Source organism: Motacilla alba, chromosome 1, assembly GCF_015832195.1.
Source record: "Motacilla alba alba isolate MOTALB_02 chromosome 1, Motacilla_alba_V1.0_pri, whole genome shotgun sequence".
NCBI classification, from domain to species: Eukaryota; Metazoa; Chordata; class Aves; order Passeriformes; family Motacillidae; genus Motacilla; species Motacilla alba.
The window spans coordinates 25,540,132-25,559,150 of record NC_052016.1 but is presented as its reverse complement, the minus strand read 5'-3'; the positions used below and the strand labels follow the sequence as shown (position 1 = coordinate 25,559,150).

At 38.9% G+C, this 19,019-nt stretch overlaps 2 protein-coding genes across 8 annotated transcripts in view; one reads left to right on the top strand and one right to left on the bottom strand.

The window, feature by feature from the left end:
• CMSS1 (cms1 ribosomal small subunit homolog) overlaps window positions 1-19,019 on the top strand; it is a 223,453-nt gene that overhangs the window by 76,918 nt on the left and 127,516 nt on the right. The window lies entirely within an intron of this gene.
• Window positions 1-19,019, bottom strand: part of FILIP1L (filamin A interacting protein 1 like) — a 190,918-nt gene that overhangs the window by 77,265 nt on the left and 94,634 nt on the right. For 3 of the 4 annotated variants that reach the window (XR_005256483.1, XM_038133379.1, XM_038133406.1), the window contains 2 exons: window positions 3,498-3,784; window positions 1,172-1,345 (listed from right to left, as the gene is read on the bottom strand). Coding sequence is in view for 3 of the 4 variants with exons in the window: in XM_038133379.1 (XP_037989307.1) it covers window positions 1,172-1,345; window positions 3,498-3,767 (444 nt within the window). In the remaining variant the exon portion in view is untranslated. Of the gene's footprint in view, window positions 1-1,171; window positions 1,346-3,497; window positions 3,785-15,225; window positions 15,245-19,019 lie in introns of those variants that run through there. The other variant, XM_038133395.1, reaches the window with a different exon arrangement.

Here is a 19,019-nt window from a genome sequence, read left to right as displayed (position 1 = left end):
ACCAAGACCAAGAAGTGGCAGTGGTCCTTCTACCCTTTCAGTTGCTCTCAGGTGTTTACTTTTGCCTTTTGAAATTGCCAAATCCAGTGGTGCTAGAAATTATTTCTCTGCCATTAAATGTAAGAAGGAAAGAGTGTATAAACTTACGTAAAGTAACAGACTGAGCTTATGTTTTCACACTGTTTTGGACTTCTCTTCAAATCATTTCCATTTGTGCTCAAAGTTTCTGTGACATATTAGCACAATGTTCTAAAATAAATTAAGCTTCACAGGTGAACTTTATCTGTTTCAGATTATAACCAGAGATTTTAACCTTTGAGCTTCTGAAATGAGAGCTGAGTTGACCTTTTGCCTGACATAGTTTTGTCTGGAATGATCTCTGTGTCTTTAGGTACATTTATGTTGAAAAAACATAGAAAACACTTGATAGAAGACTTTTATTCATATTTTCTGCTTTTATTTTGTGATGTTTATCTATACTGAGCAGTATGTTAAAAAATGTTTATCTGAATTGGAGAGAACTACCTGGGATAAAAAAAACCACAATCTGATGTCAAGGTGTTTTAATATCCAGTGATTTGCTTTACAGAAATAAATCAGATAACATTGTTCAGAAAGTATGGCAGCTGCTGCTGCAGTGTAATTAAACTAAAGGTTACTTAGGTATAGTGTGAGAATATTAGATTTCTGCCTGGATGAAGTTTCTAATGCCAGCTCATTATGGTAACTCTTCAGACCAAGCAGGTATCCCCATGACTGCTCCTGAATTAATAGGAGCAGGGATATGCAGAGGTGCACAGCTGTGTCATTGCTACTGAATGGGCCTCTGCAGCCACTGGTAAGATGGGCCTCCATGAGACAAGTGGGGACTGGTGAGGCTTCTGCTTGTATGGGCTGGGAATGTGGATAACAGAAGGGGAAAAAAAAGAAAAATAAGATGGTTTGAATTGGACAAAATCACGTCTGTCGATGTGTAAAGCTCCCAGTCTGCAGTATAAGTGAGGATCACCAGATTCAGGTCCCAGCTGGACCCTGGACTTTGTTCTCGTCTCACTTACACTCATGTTCCGTTCCAGATTTAGAGCTCTTTTGCCTCCTTCCCCAGCAGTGGGTAAAGTTTTCTGTTGAATTTGGTGGGAACAATGGTTAAATATCAATTACTCATTCTTACCTCTCCCATAGGCTTTTCATAGACATCTTCTTGCCATTGCTCAACCTTTGTTTGAATAGCGTCTCGCTGGAGTGCCTCTAACACCTTCTTGGGAGTAACAAAGCCGTATTGTGCTTCAAGCAAAGCTAAATCAATTTTTTCAGCCTTAAGTACTCCTATAACTTCATCTTGAGCCTGCAGAAACACAAATTAAGGCTTTATCTTGTTAAACTGTGTTTCTGTATTTACAGGTTAGCTCTCTGCTTCTGTTTTTAAGAAAACTGAAAAACTTCTAAAATAACACTGTGTGTGTAAAGTGCTCCAAAACATTCAGTAATGTGAAGACAGTTGAAAAGCATGAGGGAAGTATTGGTCTTTGTATTTTGTCAGTTCAACATAAACTCCGAGATCTTCAGACCCTTCATCAAAGCTTAAGTACTTCTTTAATGAAGTAAATGTTTTGCTGTTTCTGGACTAATGTATAGCATTCACAAGAAAAAGTTTCAGGGCAAAGTACATCTTGTGGTATTAGAAATTGACTTGTTAGTGCAGTATGGTGGGATGTTTCTTGAAACCTGAAAGTGTTGTATATTCTGTATATTTTGGGTGTAGATGACTTCTGTAGTTTAAACCTACAACAGATGTGTCCCTCTTGGGTTTTTTCCCCCCACTCCACATCCTCTGGTGGTGAAGGTTGCCCCACTGCCTCTATTGCAGTGGTACAAACTACATGAACTGTCTCAAACATCTGTGCCCTGCAATCATCTCAGTTAAAAACAAGTATGTGCTAATCCTAGAAGGATAGGATAGGAAGGAAGGAAATCAGAGAGAAGAATATACCAGGGGAGGGTAACACTTCTAGTCTGACTCCTTTTGGCTGGAAGACTTCTGTGTCCCCATTTATGACTGTTTAAACAAATATTAAAATAGAAAATAGTCTATTTCTAATCCTTAGCAGAAAAAAATAGAAGAGTGGTCTTCATACACCTTGAATGTTCTGGAACTTGGAAAGGAATGATATCTAAATTAGAAACTTAGTTATGATTGGATTGACAGCTGATCTTCAGTGATTTGACTTGGCAGTACAGGAGGTGGAAAATAAGGGATAAAAGATGACTTCTTATCTTTTTCGTTCATATTGCTGCTTCCTTTTACATTTCAGATGTGATTTAAAATGTTCATGTCAGGCTCATTGTTTGCCAGTTTCTCATTTCCCTATTCCAGCTTTAAACCTTAATAATTGAAGTGTGTGTGTGTATGTGTGTGTGTATATATATATATATATATATATATATATGATGCGCATGTAATGAAGAGTGTGTGTATAATATAAATAAATATATAAAAATGTGTGATATCTGAACTTTAACCTAAATTAAGAAAGGCCAAGTGGGCAGGAGGGAAATGTTTTGCAAACATGGGAATTGTTCTGTAGAAGTTTGCCTTGATTTTTTTTTTTTTTTTTTGGTGCAGCTATTAAATATTCATATCACATGTGTGTTCAGTTCAGCATGTCTGTATTATTATATAAACATACACACTTTAAGAATAGAACTACCCAGGTACTGTCTAGGTAATAAACTCTGACACCGTGTGCTACACCCATTTAGGCCAATTTGGCCAGGCTGCTTTTTTCAGTGCCTGGGAGTAGTTTTAAAAAGTCACTGCTTCTGTGTAATAAGCTCGCCACAGAAATATTTTCCCTTCTCACTGGAAATCTGGTTCCCACTTCCTGAAATGATGTTTGACCAGGTTAAGCGTCATTTACCACTTAACAGATGGTTCATTTTCTAGGTAGAAAAATGCTCACTCTTAAAATCCAGTAACTTGTGGGTTAAGTAGCATGTAACACTTTTGCTTTGTATTATGGGAAATAAAATGGCCATTTTGATTTTTCTAGCCAAAAGTGTTACAATACTCTTAAATGAGTTACTTCTTGTGAAGTGGCACATACTGTTTCATAGGGAGTAAAGCTCATGGCTTCATGGGAGTAGGAGGATAAGACATAATTAAGTGAAATATCTTAAAGGTCTGTAATATGTTCTCCATATCAACCATACTATGACAAATACTTTGTATTCTAGATACTTAGAATGGGGCAGCACAGCTAGAAAGTTTGATGAGTTGTCTGCTTTGAGAGTTACTTGTTACATGTTTCCTGTCTGGTAGCTATAATAGCTATAATTTTGGGGTGTTTTTGTATGCTGCAGTTCATATTTGTCCTGTATCAGACTGTGTAAGGTGTTTTCTTAACATAAAAGCAGCATATGTTTGTGGTAGAGGGGATAATGGGAATGGAGGGTGGAGTGTCTTTTAATTTGGAATATAAAGCAGGACAATACATTACCTGTAATTCACCCTCAAGGACGCTGAGAAGAAATAGCAAGTCATCACGAGAGAGATCCTCTCTTTTCTTGACAGAACTTTTTTGTTTTTTCTCTGCCTTTGGACTTCTCAGGATGGTGCTGGCTCGGGCTACATCGTCCTTCTCTTTCTGCTGTGTTTGTGCGTTTCCTCTCCCACTGTAACCAACCTCTTCTTTGTGGTGGTCTTTCACCCTCGGCTGGCTCAGCTTTGGTCTGGTTGGGCTTTCGGTGCTGTTAGTTCTGGAATGCATGGTTTATATCTCTGAAGCTGAAGGAAACCGGAGAGAAAAGTAATTGTTTTAGCTAACAGAGACTGTAAAACTATTACTATAATTGATGGTGGGTGTTATTCCCTCCAGAATGGTAATTCTCCTTCCACACAAGGCTGTTTGTTATTTGACAAAAGCTGACAACCTTATGCAAACCAACAGGACTGGGCTGTGATCCTTACTGGATGTCTGTAGTGAAGCGTTTACTGGTCTTATGCCATTGTAACAATTCCCTCCTTGATACTTCACAGGCATCATCTTTAGCCGCAGCGCTGGGTGCATCACTGCAAACCACGTTTCCTATTTTGTGACAAGGCCCACCTCACCTTTCAGGTAGATACTTACTATGATGAGGCAGATTTAGGTTCAGAAGCTTTTCACTAGGAAGATCTTTCTGTTCCACTTTAATAGTGTTCTGTTTTCCTTTGCTTACCCAAGGAAGAGCACAAAAGCAGTCCTCCACTACTACTATCTAAGGAGGCTGCATTATCCATGTTTGGCAAAATGCAGGGACTAACAAAAACATCCAGACTGCAAGAAGTGAGCAGAACTGTAAATGCTCCCTCCCCAGCACCAACACCACCAAAACCAAACTACCTTGCAGATTATGACTTGTCCACTCTTAAAACCATGCAGTATAAAACCTTGCTACTTCTTTAGTGCTTGAGTCCAGCACTCTAGAGGTATTAGTACCTGGTGAGGGAGACTTATCCTAACTAGGCCCCTTTGAAGTGCTGCTGTTAAGGAAACATACTCTAATGCCTTTGCAGATAAATGACTAACGCTGTGTAAATATTGATTAACCTCAGGAACTCGTGTTTTGGTTATCACTACTCAGATTAAGAAATGAATGGATTATAGTTCACCTCTGCTGGAATACTGTGGTCATGGATACCATCTAGCAAACAATAACCCGATTGTGTGATTCAAAGGTGAAATTCAACATGTTCCAAACAAATAAATCACAATTTTTCTTATTAAACTCCCAAGCTAATTGCTGAAAAGTCCAGAAAATCAGTATGGTAGGCACTAGATGATTTCTTGGCTGCTTTTTTTGCCTCAATTCTGTGGCTGATAAAATTCTTTGAGAGCCTCCTCCCCTACTCCCACCAGATTCTGACTCTAAATCTTAAACTCTGTGACTGCACTTGTTAACTGTAGTAACTTTCCGCTGAATGCTAAGAATGATTCCTTTTGTTGTTTTTCTGCAAGAACAGAGGAGGTGGAAGTAGCTTTTGGTTTATAATGGATGACGTCTGAGAGTGGGGTGAATTGATCAGAAACATTAGCAAAAAAGAAAGTGGCATTTTCTCTAATGTTGAAGTCTGTTCTAGTCTGATTTGAAGCACTCATTAATAAGAAGAACTCGTTCCTCCAGGTCTCAGAAAACTAAGGCGTGTCAGATTTGCATGGCAGCATGCACTGGAAACTGTTTTGTGAAGCATCAACAATGTCAGGTTAGGATGGGAGCTTACTATAGTGCATGTAGGAAATCAAGAGTTGTTCATAGCAGGCTGACAGCAATATTAGCTGGTGATGATTAGTTTTAGTTGGTGTTCATTCTTTTTTTTCAGTCAAATGCAGATTCCCTTTATTCACTGTGCTGTGTTTATTAGGATACTCACCTTTTGTTCCTTGCTTACAGATTATTATTACTTGGGAAGAAGGCTGTTGGTTTCCTTTGAGTGTCAGATGCTGGATGCCTGCTTGGCTTTTGTGCGCAGTTAAAGGCTTATGCTTTTAAGTTCAAATGCAGGAGTAGTGAGCTAAATCAGGTAACCTGAATGTACTCTGAGCTTGTCTGTGGGCTTTGACACCACAAACACAGGGCACTGTGAAATGCATAAATAGTCCAAGAAATTCCCTTCATGCATGCAAGTTGCAGCAGTGGTATAAACTGGACATCAAGCTAGTATCAAACTTGTTGACAACAAATGTCAATATGACATTTCTTGTGGAAGGAAAGGGAAACCAGCATATGAGGAAGAGCCTGATACCTTTTCAAGCTTTGGAACTGGGTGCACCTGGAATTCCTGAACTTGGAAAAACAGTCCAAGAAGACGTCCTCCCCTGCATTTACTTTTGCAGTGTATGTATGTTGTTGGCTTCAAGGCCACATGCCACCCAGTATTCACGGCTCTTGAGAGTTAACTGTGACTCCCTTTTAGGTTTGTCATGCCTACTTCCTAATCAGGTAGATCAGTCCTTATTGCACTGGCAAAAGGCAGTCTTTGGTCCTTGGGAAGGCCAGCTGACTTGCCAGACAAGCTGTGCTCCTATGGAGAATGGCATCGTTTCAGTCTCCCAGGATGGAGTTTTTCCTTTTCTTGTTGAGAGCACTTACATACACTTTACCTGTATATAATGTTCTGACATTCCTGAATGCCAGCACCTACTATCAAATCCGCTAATGCAAATATTTATTCAATTAAGCAATGAATGTGAATTATTAGAGGCTGAAGTGAAATACTAAAGGTATACATCAAGCACTTTTTAAATGGTACTTGAATGTAGCTGACGAGAGGCGCAAGTACTCCGGTATAAGTAGCCTGCTGTATTAACATATTCTTCCTCAGTTCATTTATTTAAACTTTCTTAACTACCTGTACACTGATAGGCATTATTATTTATAGCACTGTTTGTCTACATAAGGCTGTTAGTACTAATGTGATTGTCAGAGGAGGTAGGTATGAGTAACAGAAGGGCAATTTAAAACTTCAAATGCACAGTGTAACTGCTGGTATAGCAAGCAAAGTGGGACCTCGGAAATGGACAAAACCAAACATGCTATTCACCTACCCTGAAAATCCTCACCACCTTGCAATTTTCAGACTCCCTAGATGTGCCACCATCTAAGGGACTCACCTTCAAAACACACCTGACATTTTGGACAGAACATACGCTACTCATGCCCTTGCACCATGGCACAAAACATAAAAAACACCCATTCTGTTCCAGAGGGTGCTGGTTTTCTGCAAAGCTATTAGACCCTGGAATGACTGTAATGAGACATTTAAGACAGAAGTATCATCATTCGAAACCTTTCACCAGTGTGTTTTGGTACATTGGGTTATTTTCTGGTTTTAGTAACTCTTTCCATGTTCTTGAAGGGTTAACAAAGAGCAACATTTTATTTCATTGGCTTTTTTTCCCACAAGGTAAAAATGTAAATAGACCCATAAAATTTATGAGTATCATCTCAAGATTAGACTAATGAGCGTAAAATTTGGCTTTTTGCATGTCTGTCTCAACCATCACTTACATTCTATAATGATGGCATCTGTGTACAAGAAAGAGGTAAAAAAAATTGTTTCTTCTTGTAACAGAGTTTGGCATTCACAGAGGCTCTGTGGTTTCTCCTGCAGAGTTAATGCTTGTGTCTTGTGGCAAACCTTTGTATAGAAGTTAATTTAAGCCCTTTTTCTCTGTACCACCAGGAGGGATGACAATTTAAGATGCTGTAGACAACAGTAAACAACAATTGCTAAAAATAAATTGATTGTGTGTGCCTTGCATTTGTGATCTTTCCTCTGTTTTGGCTCAATTACTAAACAGCAGAGACTGTAGCTATGTAAACAGAAGAAGCAAGGATACTTGCCAGCATTCCCATATGATGCATTATGTACCATTGCTTGCATCAAAATTAAAAGATTGAAAGGAAGCATCCAGATCATGAAGTCACATCTCCTGAAATCACAGACCACTGTGCTGTGGGTACTTATCAGCAATTAGTTTTCTGTAATTGTGCTAATGGAATAGCACAAGACCTGTGTTCTGCACTGTGGTGCTTTCCTTCATGTTATGAGGTGCCTGTATTACAGAAGATTTTGCACTGGTGTCTTGCTTGAAGTGGCAGTCTGATGGCTCTCAAGCTCATCAGATGTGTGCAGCTTGGTAGGCTGGGTCCAGATTCTAAGAGGAATGACATTGGATTACACTGAAACATTCTGGTAAATCAAATAATTGCAATTTAGAGACCCAGCAAAGTTTACATCTATTCTTAGTTGTTTATGTTCTTGTTCTTTTTACAGTTTATTTTCTGTTCTGTGTTTTAAAGATCATGTTCATCTCTGAACTGATGTCCTTCTGCTATAAAGGAGATATTTTCTTTTCTTGGTGATGAACAAGGAATCTGAACTGCCAAAATACACTTTCCTTAAGAGCCTGGTGAATAAAGGACCAAATGTTTCTATGATGTTAACTTGGTCTCCCCCCTCTCAATCATATTCTGAAGCAGAGATTAAACTGCATATGTTTCTTTGGCAGCAGCGAATTAGCAGGTGGTTCCAAAATCCCTGCAACTTTTGTGGGAAGGACTGAAATATCCTTCAGAGATGGCTTCATCTTAGAGTTTTAAGAGATATTTTGGCATTTATTTTCACCTTTGGTGTTTTCCTTTTTAGTCAGTGATTGATTTATGAGTTAGCAAAATCCCTCACAAGACTACATATTCCATTAATCCCAGGGTGCAGACCCTGAATTGTTGAGAACTTGCTGCTTCTTGCAAAAATCCATGACTAACCAAGGAATTATGTTGCTCTGGCTTTTAGCATCCCTTAAAGGGCAGTGCTTTTGATTTGCTGAAATGGATAGGACTCCTACCAACAGACTGACTTTTAAAAGTAGTTGAGATCGAATTGCTTGGCATACCAATGTAATGGGAGAGTGCTAAGCACGTGACTTTTGGAAAGAGGTTTGCGATCCTCAGCCCATCACTTTAAGTGTGGACTGGGACAAGAAGAAAAGGAGTCCCATGAAGGTTTGCCTTGTTCATCTTTTTGCAGTCCTAGTGTGACCTTTAGGCCAGCAAATGCATCTGCTGAACTGGGGTAGAACATGAAAAAGTCTTTTTAATAATTAGAATCCCAGGATATGGCCATTTCAGAGCATCACGGAGCCTTTCCTGGAACTGGTGCCTTCTGACAGAATGTGCTTAGGACATTTATTCTTCCTCAAAGTTAAATACATTGCTTTGTGGTAAATTTACCCCACATCCAAATAAAACAGCCCTTCCTTTTGCGTAGACTGCATTAGTGTATTCCTGAAAACCGTTTGAAGTGGCTTCTATCCAGAGGGATTTTCATTTCAGAGGGGTGGTCTGTGCCATGACCAGCTATCTCATTTGAGCTGTGCTCTCATTCTCAGTAGATCTTGTGCTGTTTTGGTGCATAGGATTTAGTGAAAAAAGGCACCTTTAAGAGGTTCTTCACTCAGGGAATCTGAGATAAATAAGTGTTTCATCCTGGCAGGGAGATGGCAAGATTAAGCCATTTTTCTGGCAAGACTGATGCAAGAGTATCCTGATGCATCTGCTGGCATGCAGAGTTGCAGGAAGTCAAGCAGCAGAAAGAACATAAATTAGAAGCTTGTTTCCCCCCCTCACAGAATCTTGTCAAATTTTGGTCTTTGAAGCCCTTGGGCATCCTGCAAGTGCAGCAGTAACTCAAATGGGAAAAAAGTCTGGATTCAGCCAAGGATGTGAATGCTCCCAGACAGGAAAAGTGCATGTGTGAGAACTGGATGTCATTTTTGTGCTGGTTGTGGTTCATGTTCATCTGACCACAAGCCAGATTCCTCATCCCTTGGCTACAGGGAGCCTCTTCTGAGACAGTAAGATGCCTTTTGAACAGTGTTAGAGTTGTCATGGTATTCTGCTCCCGGTAAAGGTACTGTGAGATTTCCACCATCTGTTGCCTCCTCCTCCTCCTCCCTTCCAATCCTGTAGTGTTTTGCAGGATATGTTGTGAGTGTGGTAGCTAAGATCTTCCCAGGTCCATTTTGCATATGTGCAGACTTACAGTCATCTTTAGAAGGCTGAGTCTGTATAGGAGGTTTTGAGCAGGTCCTTTTGAAGGATATATCTGTATCATTTTTCTGTCATTTCATTATTGGTGTGTGAATTTGTGATCTGGTCTTCATTCTTGTAATGTCTCAAACTACAGATTCATAGATATAGATAAACACATACACATTCTCCCCTCCCCCGGCCACTGGATTTTGTGCCAGGAAAAAAGTAGAGAAAAGAACATGTGCCCTGTGACTAGTTCTTGGTTTTGTGGCCTTGAGCTCAAGTTAAGCCTGTTCTGTAGAACAACTGATCGCAGCCCATCTCCTGCTAAGTCTTAGGTGGTGTTTGCCCACATATTTGGCAGTTTAAAGCAAACAATTCACAGGGCACAGCATGAGAGCATAAGATGCTCACCTTGAATAAATTTGACATTTTCACATTAGGAATATATGGTTAGGAATGCATACTCCTGTTCACAGATGTCAAATTTTGTTTTAAATAGGATTCTTCAGATGGTTGGGTAATAGACCTCTTAGTGATGATCCATGAGAAAATCAAGAGTTCGAGCTCCTTGATGCATCACACAACATTTCTTTGGCAAACCTGGGTATCTCTTTTGAAATATGAAATGAAGATTTGGATTCCACAAAGCTTCCAGCTCAGAAATCAGTACTTTGAAGCATGGACTGATTTTTTTTCCTTCTCTCTGGTAATAATTTGAAACAACCTCTCTGCTAAACCCTTCTTTTCTCTCCTCCACAGGAATTCAACTCTCCTAGTTTGTGGCCCAGCATTTTGCCAAGCTGATGGTAGTCTTGGAAGATGACAGTATATTTATCACATTACAAGTGTACAGTTCCTCTAGCGAGTAGTTGAGACACAGTGGACGTGCTTGAGGTGATTTGTCTTCCTTGTGAGGTGCTACCCCTGCCATGAGGCCACAATATGAAGCCAAGGGTTTCATTGCAGTGGGAGGACTCTGAAGTTGCAGGTGCACAAACCAAATATATTTGGTTCCTCCTCAACCTTCTGAACCCATATTTTCATGGGTTCAGAAAGTTGAGGGGGAATAAAACGTAAAATACATGGAATGTCTTTGGCGTTGTACTGCTGGGAATAGAGGGTTGAGGAGAATTTTGCTCAATTAGCTGCATTGCCTCTGAGATTAATAGGGTTTGGGTGTTTGTTCTGTGTGCTCACTTGGGTTCAGGTTTGGTTTTTTTTTTGTTTTTAAAGTAAAATGTTTCATACTTATTTTGTAATTGGACACTAATAGTGGAATATTTATAAGGATTAATGCAAGAGAGATTTTTGGTGAAGAAATGTTGCTATAACATCAGGTGTTAGAAAAGGTAAACTCTGCAATGCCTTTCAGTCTGCTTCTCTTGCTAAACAAAAAAATGTGAATCTTGCACTATCTGTATGACAGATTTTTATTAGTAAACAGAAATAAAATTTAGCTGCTCCAATTTCAATTATATAAATTTACTTTCCAAGTAAAGAATTTTTTCTTTGTATGAGCATAAGAAATAGTTAACAATATTTAATACAATGTTTGTAGTTTGATGTTTATTAATATTTAATTTACTATTGAATTTAGTATTTATTACTATTATAAACATGGTTCAATATTTATTATTCAGCTGCTGTAATTTTGGCTCCAATGTATAATTACTCTGTAATTACATCATTCCCTGAAGCAAAACCATGATATAGTGCTACATGAAACAAAAATGTTCCTATCTTAGAACCAGCATGTCTAAAGTTTTCCTTTTCCCGGAATATCTGGAAACTACCTGGACTATAGACATTTATGTAGCTGAATAATTCAGTGTTTCAGTTGGTAATTTCAGTTTTTCCTCACTGTGGCTATCTCTGAACTCTCTACAGGCATCAGTTTCCCTGAAATTTGTATAGATTTCAGTGGAAAAAGCTTTCCTCTCTCTCTTCCCTGGTTGGGACTGGCCTTGATTCAAGACCCCTGGTTAGACATTGGACAAAATGTGCAGTCTTCTTGCTGCAGAGAAACAAGCTCAGGCTGTCCTTAGGAAGAACACACTGGGAACTTTGGTTGGCTCTTCCCAGATTCATCTGTCATGGAGACCTTAATGAAACTGAAGGGTAGGATATTCAGACTTGTGAGACAAATAGGTTTTTGCATGTGTGACATGTTACTGTAAATCCCACAGGCTTAAGTGAGGTATTTTAGGATGCAAGAAGGGGTCTCCATCTGTTTGGTTTCAGTCTTGCATATTGTTATTTTACACAAGGTAAAAACCCAAACCAAAATTTTCTAAGTTTTGGGTTTCAGGATAGGCCAGAATTTTCTGTGTGGAAAGTCACACACCTTCTGTCTACTGAATGGTGAAGGCTTTTTGTTTTGGTTTGAGGTGGTTTGTTTGCAGGTGGTTTTTTGCAAAATTATTGAGGGTTTTTCCTGGCTTTTATGTTTTACAGGTTATCAATCTGATCTCATTCATACATTCATATCTCATTTCTCACTCTTTCACAAGAGATCCGTGTGCCTCCCAGGTCAAAACCTATACATTATACATATGCCTATATATTATAATACCTAATTCAAAAGCTCCTGGATTTTGCTTTCCCTCTCTCTACTGAAACTTAGTAAATGAGTTCAGAGGATCATGATGTGAACCTGTGTGAAGGTACTGTCTCAGCAATGGCATTAGTTTTGTATAAGTACATGGCAGAAGTTAAAAACCAGGGAAAGTTTCTTACTGCAGGAGTCTCTCCTAAATGTTCCATGTGTTTGCTTAGGTGCAGATGGGCCCTTTCTTCCCTGGGTTCAACATGGTTTTGTTAAATGGGAACCTACCAAAGCAACAATTTTTGTCTTCCTGACAATATAGGTTCAGTAATTGCCCATACTTCTTTCGCTGCCCTCAGCAGACTGGATGCAGCCAAAATGCCATCACTGTGTGATAAGTCTATAAATATTTCAAGGTGAGTTTTGTGATAGCAGGTTTAAAAAAACCCTAAAATTCCCATTTTTATAGTATTCTCTCTCACTTTCCAAAACATACTATTGTTGCCAAAATGGGAATATTTAATTTTCTATTTAAATCATCTAAGCAGGACTTAACCACTATAAATTGAATATTTTTCTTCCCATGTATTTAGCAGCATGACAGACCTCCTCATTTTCGAAATATTTATCAAAACAATTCCAATGCAAAACCTGAATATAACTAAGAGAAGCTTATAAGATTAAAAGGCAAAGGAAGTTTACTCAGCCCAGTGCCATTTTTACACCTCTGACTTCAGTGGTTAACTTTTCCTACCCGTACACATTTGCACATACCAGCGCCATTTCAGTGGCGTTTACTGTAATAAGGTCCCGCCTTTCTGACAGAAGGTAAATTTTCTCTGTCAAAGTGCTTGTGATAGTCATTTTCTGTGCCCTTCAACATGCTGGTAATGGGGCACAAGGTCACTTTGAAGAGCAGCCTATAATCACAATTCTTCAAAAAGAATCCAATTCAAGAAATACAACAATTCCATGTTATTAGCTAGAACAGCTGTGAGCAAAAGAAAAGGAAGAAACCAGTAATAATTCTTGTATTTCAGTGGGCATGTGTGTGTCTTCATACAGATACATACAACATCTTAAAGAATGTACTTGTGTACCAAGTGTGTATCTGTGTAATGCTCTTGTGCTTGGTGCTCACAGCAAGTACAAAATGAGTAGCCTTTATAAGATACTTTTGTCAAAAGCGCAGTAAAAGTCCACAAAGTTTTGAAGGATCTTGCTTTTGTTTTTTGGTGGAAATGTATGGTTAGTAAGCAAGGATTACCTAGGATGTGTTCTCTAGTGTAAGTTGTTACCCCACACTAATTGGTCTGGATATCTGAGACCGAAATGTCTTAACCCTTGCAGCCATCTCCATTTCCAATTTACTCATGGGGTTTTTTTGTCTGCTTGGTGTTTGTATGGAGTGCCCCATGTCCATGAGTCCTGAAATAAGCAGCAGAGGCTACAGTGAGAGCTACAGAAAAAAAATGTACACCTTCAAAGTGCATATATGTTAATTTCCTTCAAGGGTATTTTTGACAAGCATAGATTTGTTGAGACATTTGTGTGGGAGTGTTCACCTCAGTGTTGCTTTTCTCCACACATGAAAATAAACCACAGACTTTTAAATATCCTGAGAAAAATTTCTTCAAAGACAGATCAAAGGTCTTTACTAATGTCTGAGGAAGCTGCCTCACTTGTGAACTCATGTCTATGGAGAGCTGGTTAAGACAATCAAGATCATGATTCCATTGATTTGATCATTTTCAGCCTGCTCTGAGAGAAGATGCCTTGTTTGAAGAAGGAGGAGGTGGGGGAATCCACAGATGCTCCTAATTTTACCAAGAAAGTAATGAATAAAATAACTTCTTAAAACCAACTCTGTTGGGTTTTCCCCTGCTATGCTCTGTGGGTTGCTCTGCTTCAAACAGTTGTCTTAAACAGTGCATGTATAAGAATTTTGTGTAAGAATGAGTCAATTGACATTTTCTTATCAATTTTATCTGCTTTTGTGGCTATTGTGTTCAGTGAACTGTCCAGGTATGACTTTCACATCACAGAAATTGTACATCTTTGTTTGCCTGTTTCTTTGGTTTTGTTTCATTTCTGTTTGTTTGTTTTGGGGTTTGGTTTTTTTGCTTCTTGGTTTTGGTTTGATTTGTCCAGAAATCTCTTTCTATCAAAACAACATAGGACACATATGAGCTAAGCTTTGAAAGCTTCTGAACTTCTCCCTAAGCTGGAATTCCCCACCTTTAGATAGCATTCAGGAAAATAAATTGATTTTTATCCTTTAAAGTTCTGGGTTTTCTTTCTTATCTCTTTCTTATGTCTGTCTGCTTCATGAACTGCATATTTTATCATTCAGACCAATTTTTCTAGGCTCTCTGATAGTTGAGCACTCTAACTCTTAGAAGCTGTTGAGAATGTTTCTATTTTGAAGCATTTTACTGGTTTTGTCATGCTGCCACAAGGCATCTGTGGGTGCTAGGTAGGACTTCAGGCTTATATCTAGACCTAAGGTTTCCAAGTTGGTGGGTTAAGGTTTTTTTTGGTAGTTGTTGGTTTAAGCCAAACATTTTTAATACCCTCTCCACCAATGACTGTGTTCTACTGCTACCTAGAAATTGGACAATAATATTTTGGTGGTTTATCTGATCATAAATGAAATAATTTAATTTTCTTTTTTGTAGATGTTAGGGTTTTATTTTAGCTGTGGACTGGATTTTTCTTGTGTATCCTAAAGTTTTGATCTTCATTACAGTCTGTGATTTGGTACTTTGGAGCAATACCAAGGTTTTCTTTGTAGTCTGTAATACAAAACCAGTGTGATATCGTTTTATTTTCTCCTTGCTTGCTTTTCTTATTCATGACAATACCTCAGTATGTAACAGCAGGCTAACATGTTTTTGTCTGACTGGGATAATCCTTAGCTGTGCAAAAAATTGGCTCTGGCATTTTCCTCTTCCGGCTGCAGCTACAAAATAACGACACATGCATGGCTGTGGAAGATTCCTCAACTCATTCCCCATGCTCACATCCTCCATGTTTAATATTCAAGAGGAAAATTTGGATAAATATCAAAAATATTTTTGCCAGGAGTTTAATGAAAGTATTACCTCTCTCAGATCTCCAGTCCTCTCACTTTTCTGTGCAGATTACACCTTATTTCTATGGTCGGTTTAGGTTGGGACTTTGGTGACAGGAAAGGATGAATGGCAGGAGTTCCCTCCCCACCTCTGAGCTGGGAGTGCTGACTGGCACTGCCCTGTATCCTGCTCATGCAGCTCCTCAGATGCTGCCGTAAGACTCTTCTGATGCCTGTGGACAAATTGCAGGATTTTGGTAAGAGTGCCCTGGGGTTGCAAGGTGATCCTAAGAAATTTTGAAGACATTAATTCCTAGGCTTTGGTGGAAGTGGAAGTAAGTCTTCTGTTAGTCTTTCAAATCAAAACTCCTTTTTGTGACAGGAATATGTATTTCTGCTTTTTGTTGCTTTGGAGTGTTTTTCTTTTGTTTTCTCTGTCTTCTTTTATTCTTTCTTTTTGTTCTTATTAACATCTAACCTGTTGATCTTATGGCAGCAGGATATTTTAAATTATCTGCTGCATGTTCACCTCCACACAAATGAATGCACAGGAAATGTGAGCTTCCTTGTAGATTCTCAAGTCAGCTTTGTATTTAATTTTAATTTTTTAAAGAATTTTTTCATTAAAATTGATTATTAGTTTAAATAAGTGAAAGTAAAATTATAGTGATGGCTTATATTTTTCTATACTGTTCATATTAATTAGTGACTGTGCCTGTATGTGTCTGACAGAAAAATGTGAAAAGCACAAAATTTTAAAAGAAACTGTACACAGTGAAATTAATTTTTATGTTTTCACATTACATGTTTTACTAGCCATGACACTCATTATTTATTATAATGCCTTACAGTATTCCCATTGGAATATGCCCTGCTCTGATGATGCAGCTTTGGAAAATGCAATGAAAACACACTGGAAACCTTTCTATTAGGAAGTTTCTTGTAAGCAGTGAAGTTAAAATGCCTCCTCCCAGTAAAAAGGAAGTAGGGCAGAGGTCAGTGAACCAGGTAAATGTCCCTCCTCTCTGTCACTAGCTGTGCTTTCTTCTTTTTCCCCCATATTGGAAGTTTGGTCTTTAGGCCATGACCTGTGTTTTAATGCAGGGCAGGTAGAGAAAACCTCTGAAACCTCTGTCCTCCTTTCATTGCTGCATAAGCACCCGCAGTTTTGCCACATGAGGTTCACATGAAAAAGCAAAAGTTGTTGATTTGTGGCTGCAGCTGTGACTTCATCCTGGTTTTGATGACACTGTAGCTGAGTCCTTGGGGAAGGGCAAGGCGTGTGGTGCAGAGCACATAATGTTGTTTGTTCCTCTATTTGTTTTTCCACTTGCTCAAATAAAATGTGTCTCTGACCAGCTGCTGGTCCAACGGCTAGTGAGAGTGGAGGAAACATCTTGCAGATCTAAATGAGAGCATCTACGACTATTTTGCAAGAGTCTGATGTTCAAAGAGGTCTGAAAGGAAGACCAAGGTCTGAAAGCCTTCTTCCTCATCCCCACCCCTCTAAAGGTCTCTCAAGAAAGCCCACTTGAAACACCTGTTTATGCTTGTGGAAGAATGGTTCTTAAAACGAAAGCAGAATCTTTGTATTGCCCTGCTTAAACGCTTGGTACCAGTTATCCTACATTTTGGTGTGGCTTTGTTACATGTGTGTTGGTGCTGGAGATGTGCAGAAAGCTTGTCCACCAGCCCCTGACGGCCAGTGACAAACAGTGTGGAGCTAGGCAGGAGCAAGGTGGGACCTGGGGGACACCTTAGGGACCCTCCTGCTGCCTGTGTTCAGCCCTGCTATTGTAATGACAACTCTGGGGAAGGAACTGCTCCCTGAGCAGCAGTTACTGTAAGTAGGGTGATCTGCCAGGAGAGCCCTATTGAAATTGCTTTTTTTGGTCTTGGTGGCAATTATTGTACATTTCTGCTGGTGTATTCTTGGCAGCTGAGTACAAGTCTACAGTTTTGTAGGTGTGTTGAGGAGGGCATGAACAGGTGGCTCCAGATGTTTGCATTTAACATGCAAGTCCTTCCTAATGAAGCAGTGAGTCATATTCTGCAGGCACAGATCCTTAGCTTGCTGCTTAGCAAGACTTCACCAAAATTATTTTATCAGAATCTTAATATTCAGCTCCTGAGAGCACCGTGCCTCTTCTGCACATAAATAATGCTAATTTGTTATGCATTAAACCAGTGGGATAATGCCACTTCTGACAGTGCCTGTGCACCTCATCATCTGAACATACAGACGTCTCTCCTATAGATATAGTGCATATGCATATATGGACAAGATACTGACTTGTAAGAAACTTCTGACTTGTAAGTTTGTTTGTGAACATTTGCTTAGTGTGAAAAAAAGAAGATCAGTTCTGAAGTGGACACTCCTTCCCCCTTTTGATTACTGGGTGGTTGTAAAGGAGTCATTTTAATGCACAGGAGGTGTGTCTATTAGTCCATATGTTCCCATGCATTAATAGTATTGATGTTCTTTCTCTAAGAGGATAATTTTCCATAGTACTCTGTTCAAATCAGTTCTGTTTGAGTGACTAAGTATTTAGAAAGTGCTAACAGTTGAGTGGATTTACCTTGATTAAGATGATACACAGCCTTGAATAGCTAGATGTTCCTAGCAGTTCCATTTGAGGAACAATCACAGCTCCTAGTTCTTCTTTGACACCAAAAAATTAAGTTAAATTTCCAGAGGTAAAATAAAGATAAGGCTTTTAAATGAAAGGCCAAAGAATCTGTCCTGTGTCATTTAATACCAAATATCCAGTAAACATCAGAGTGTACATGGTGGGATTCTGCAAGCTTTCCTTGTGCTGATAGGCCCAATAAAGTCTGTGGGGCTGCATGTACAAGATTGGATTACAGGGTTAGGGACTGTATTTTGTGACTCTTACTGCTCGTATAACTCTGAGTACATGTATTTTCCTTTAAGCATAGTCTGGACAGTCTCAAAATGTAGCTTTTTAAAGGTCTCTTGTTAACACAAACATTTATTAATTAAAGAAACAAGTGTAGAAACAGTAAGATGTTTGATTTAAGTTTTGGTCATCCTCTTGTCATAGAGCCTTAAAAAAAGAAGAAAACTAGGAAAAAACCACCAAAGCACACCCACACCCACGCACACCCCATGAACCAAAGAAAAAAGCCACCAAAGAACCATCACCACCACCACCACAAAAAAAACACCCAAACCCTTAACAACCAGCAAACCTTAGAATTTACTGCAATAAGAGAGGGGAAGGTCTATGCATAACTGAGAAGTAAACTGACTGTCTGGTTTGGGTTTTAGGGATAGAATTGAGGGGGAAAATGCAGAATAAATGCCTATATATGATAAATACAGTGTAGATTGTGGCTTTTAACACCAGCCTTAAAAATGTCAGGAATACTGTTCATCATCATTTTCTATTTTTGCATGAGCTTAAGACAAATTATGTAGGTTTATCCTCAGAGCATTTACATAGTGAGATCGTTTAGGTCATAATTTCAGCTTTGTGCAAATTAGAGCTGCTGAAACTTACCCATCTCTTAAACATTAGTGATTTGTTTAAAATGTATGTGGTGACAGACAAAGGCTTCAACAGTAAGTACTAGCACTTCTTGTTTCTGGAAATAGAATTAAATTGGAATAAGTTGTTCTCCTGTGAGCTAAGTAAAATCCAGTGTTTTTGGGATAAGATGAAAGTAGCCTTTTGCAAATGTATATTCTAGATTTAGTTTTGCATTATTTGAATATGATATATACATCTTCCTAATGTCCTGCTAGGTCCTAGATAGGGTTCCTAAATGCCACTGAAAAAATACCAAGAGTGGATCATTCAG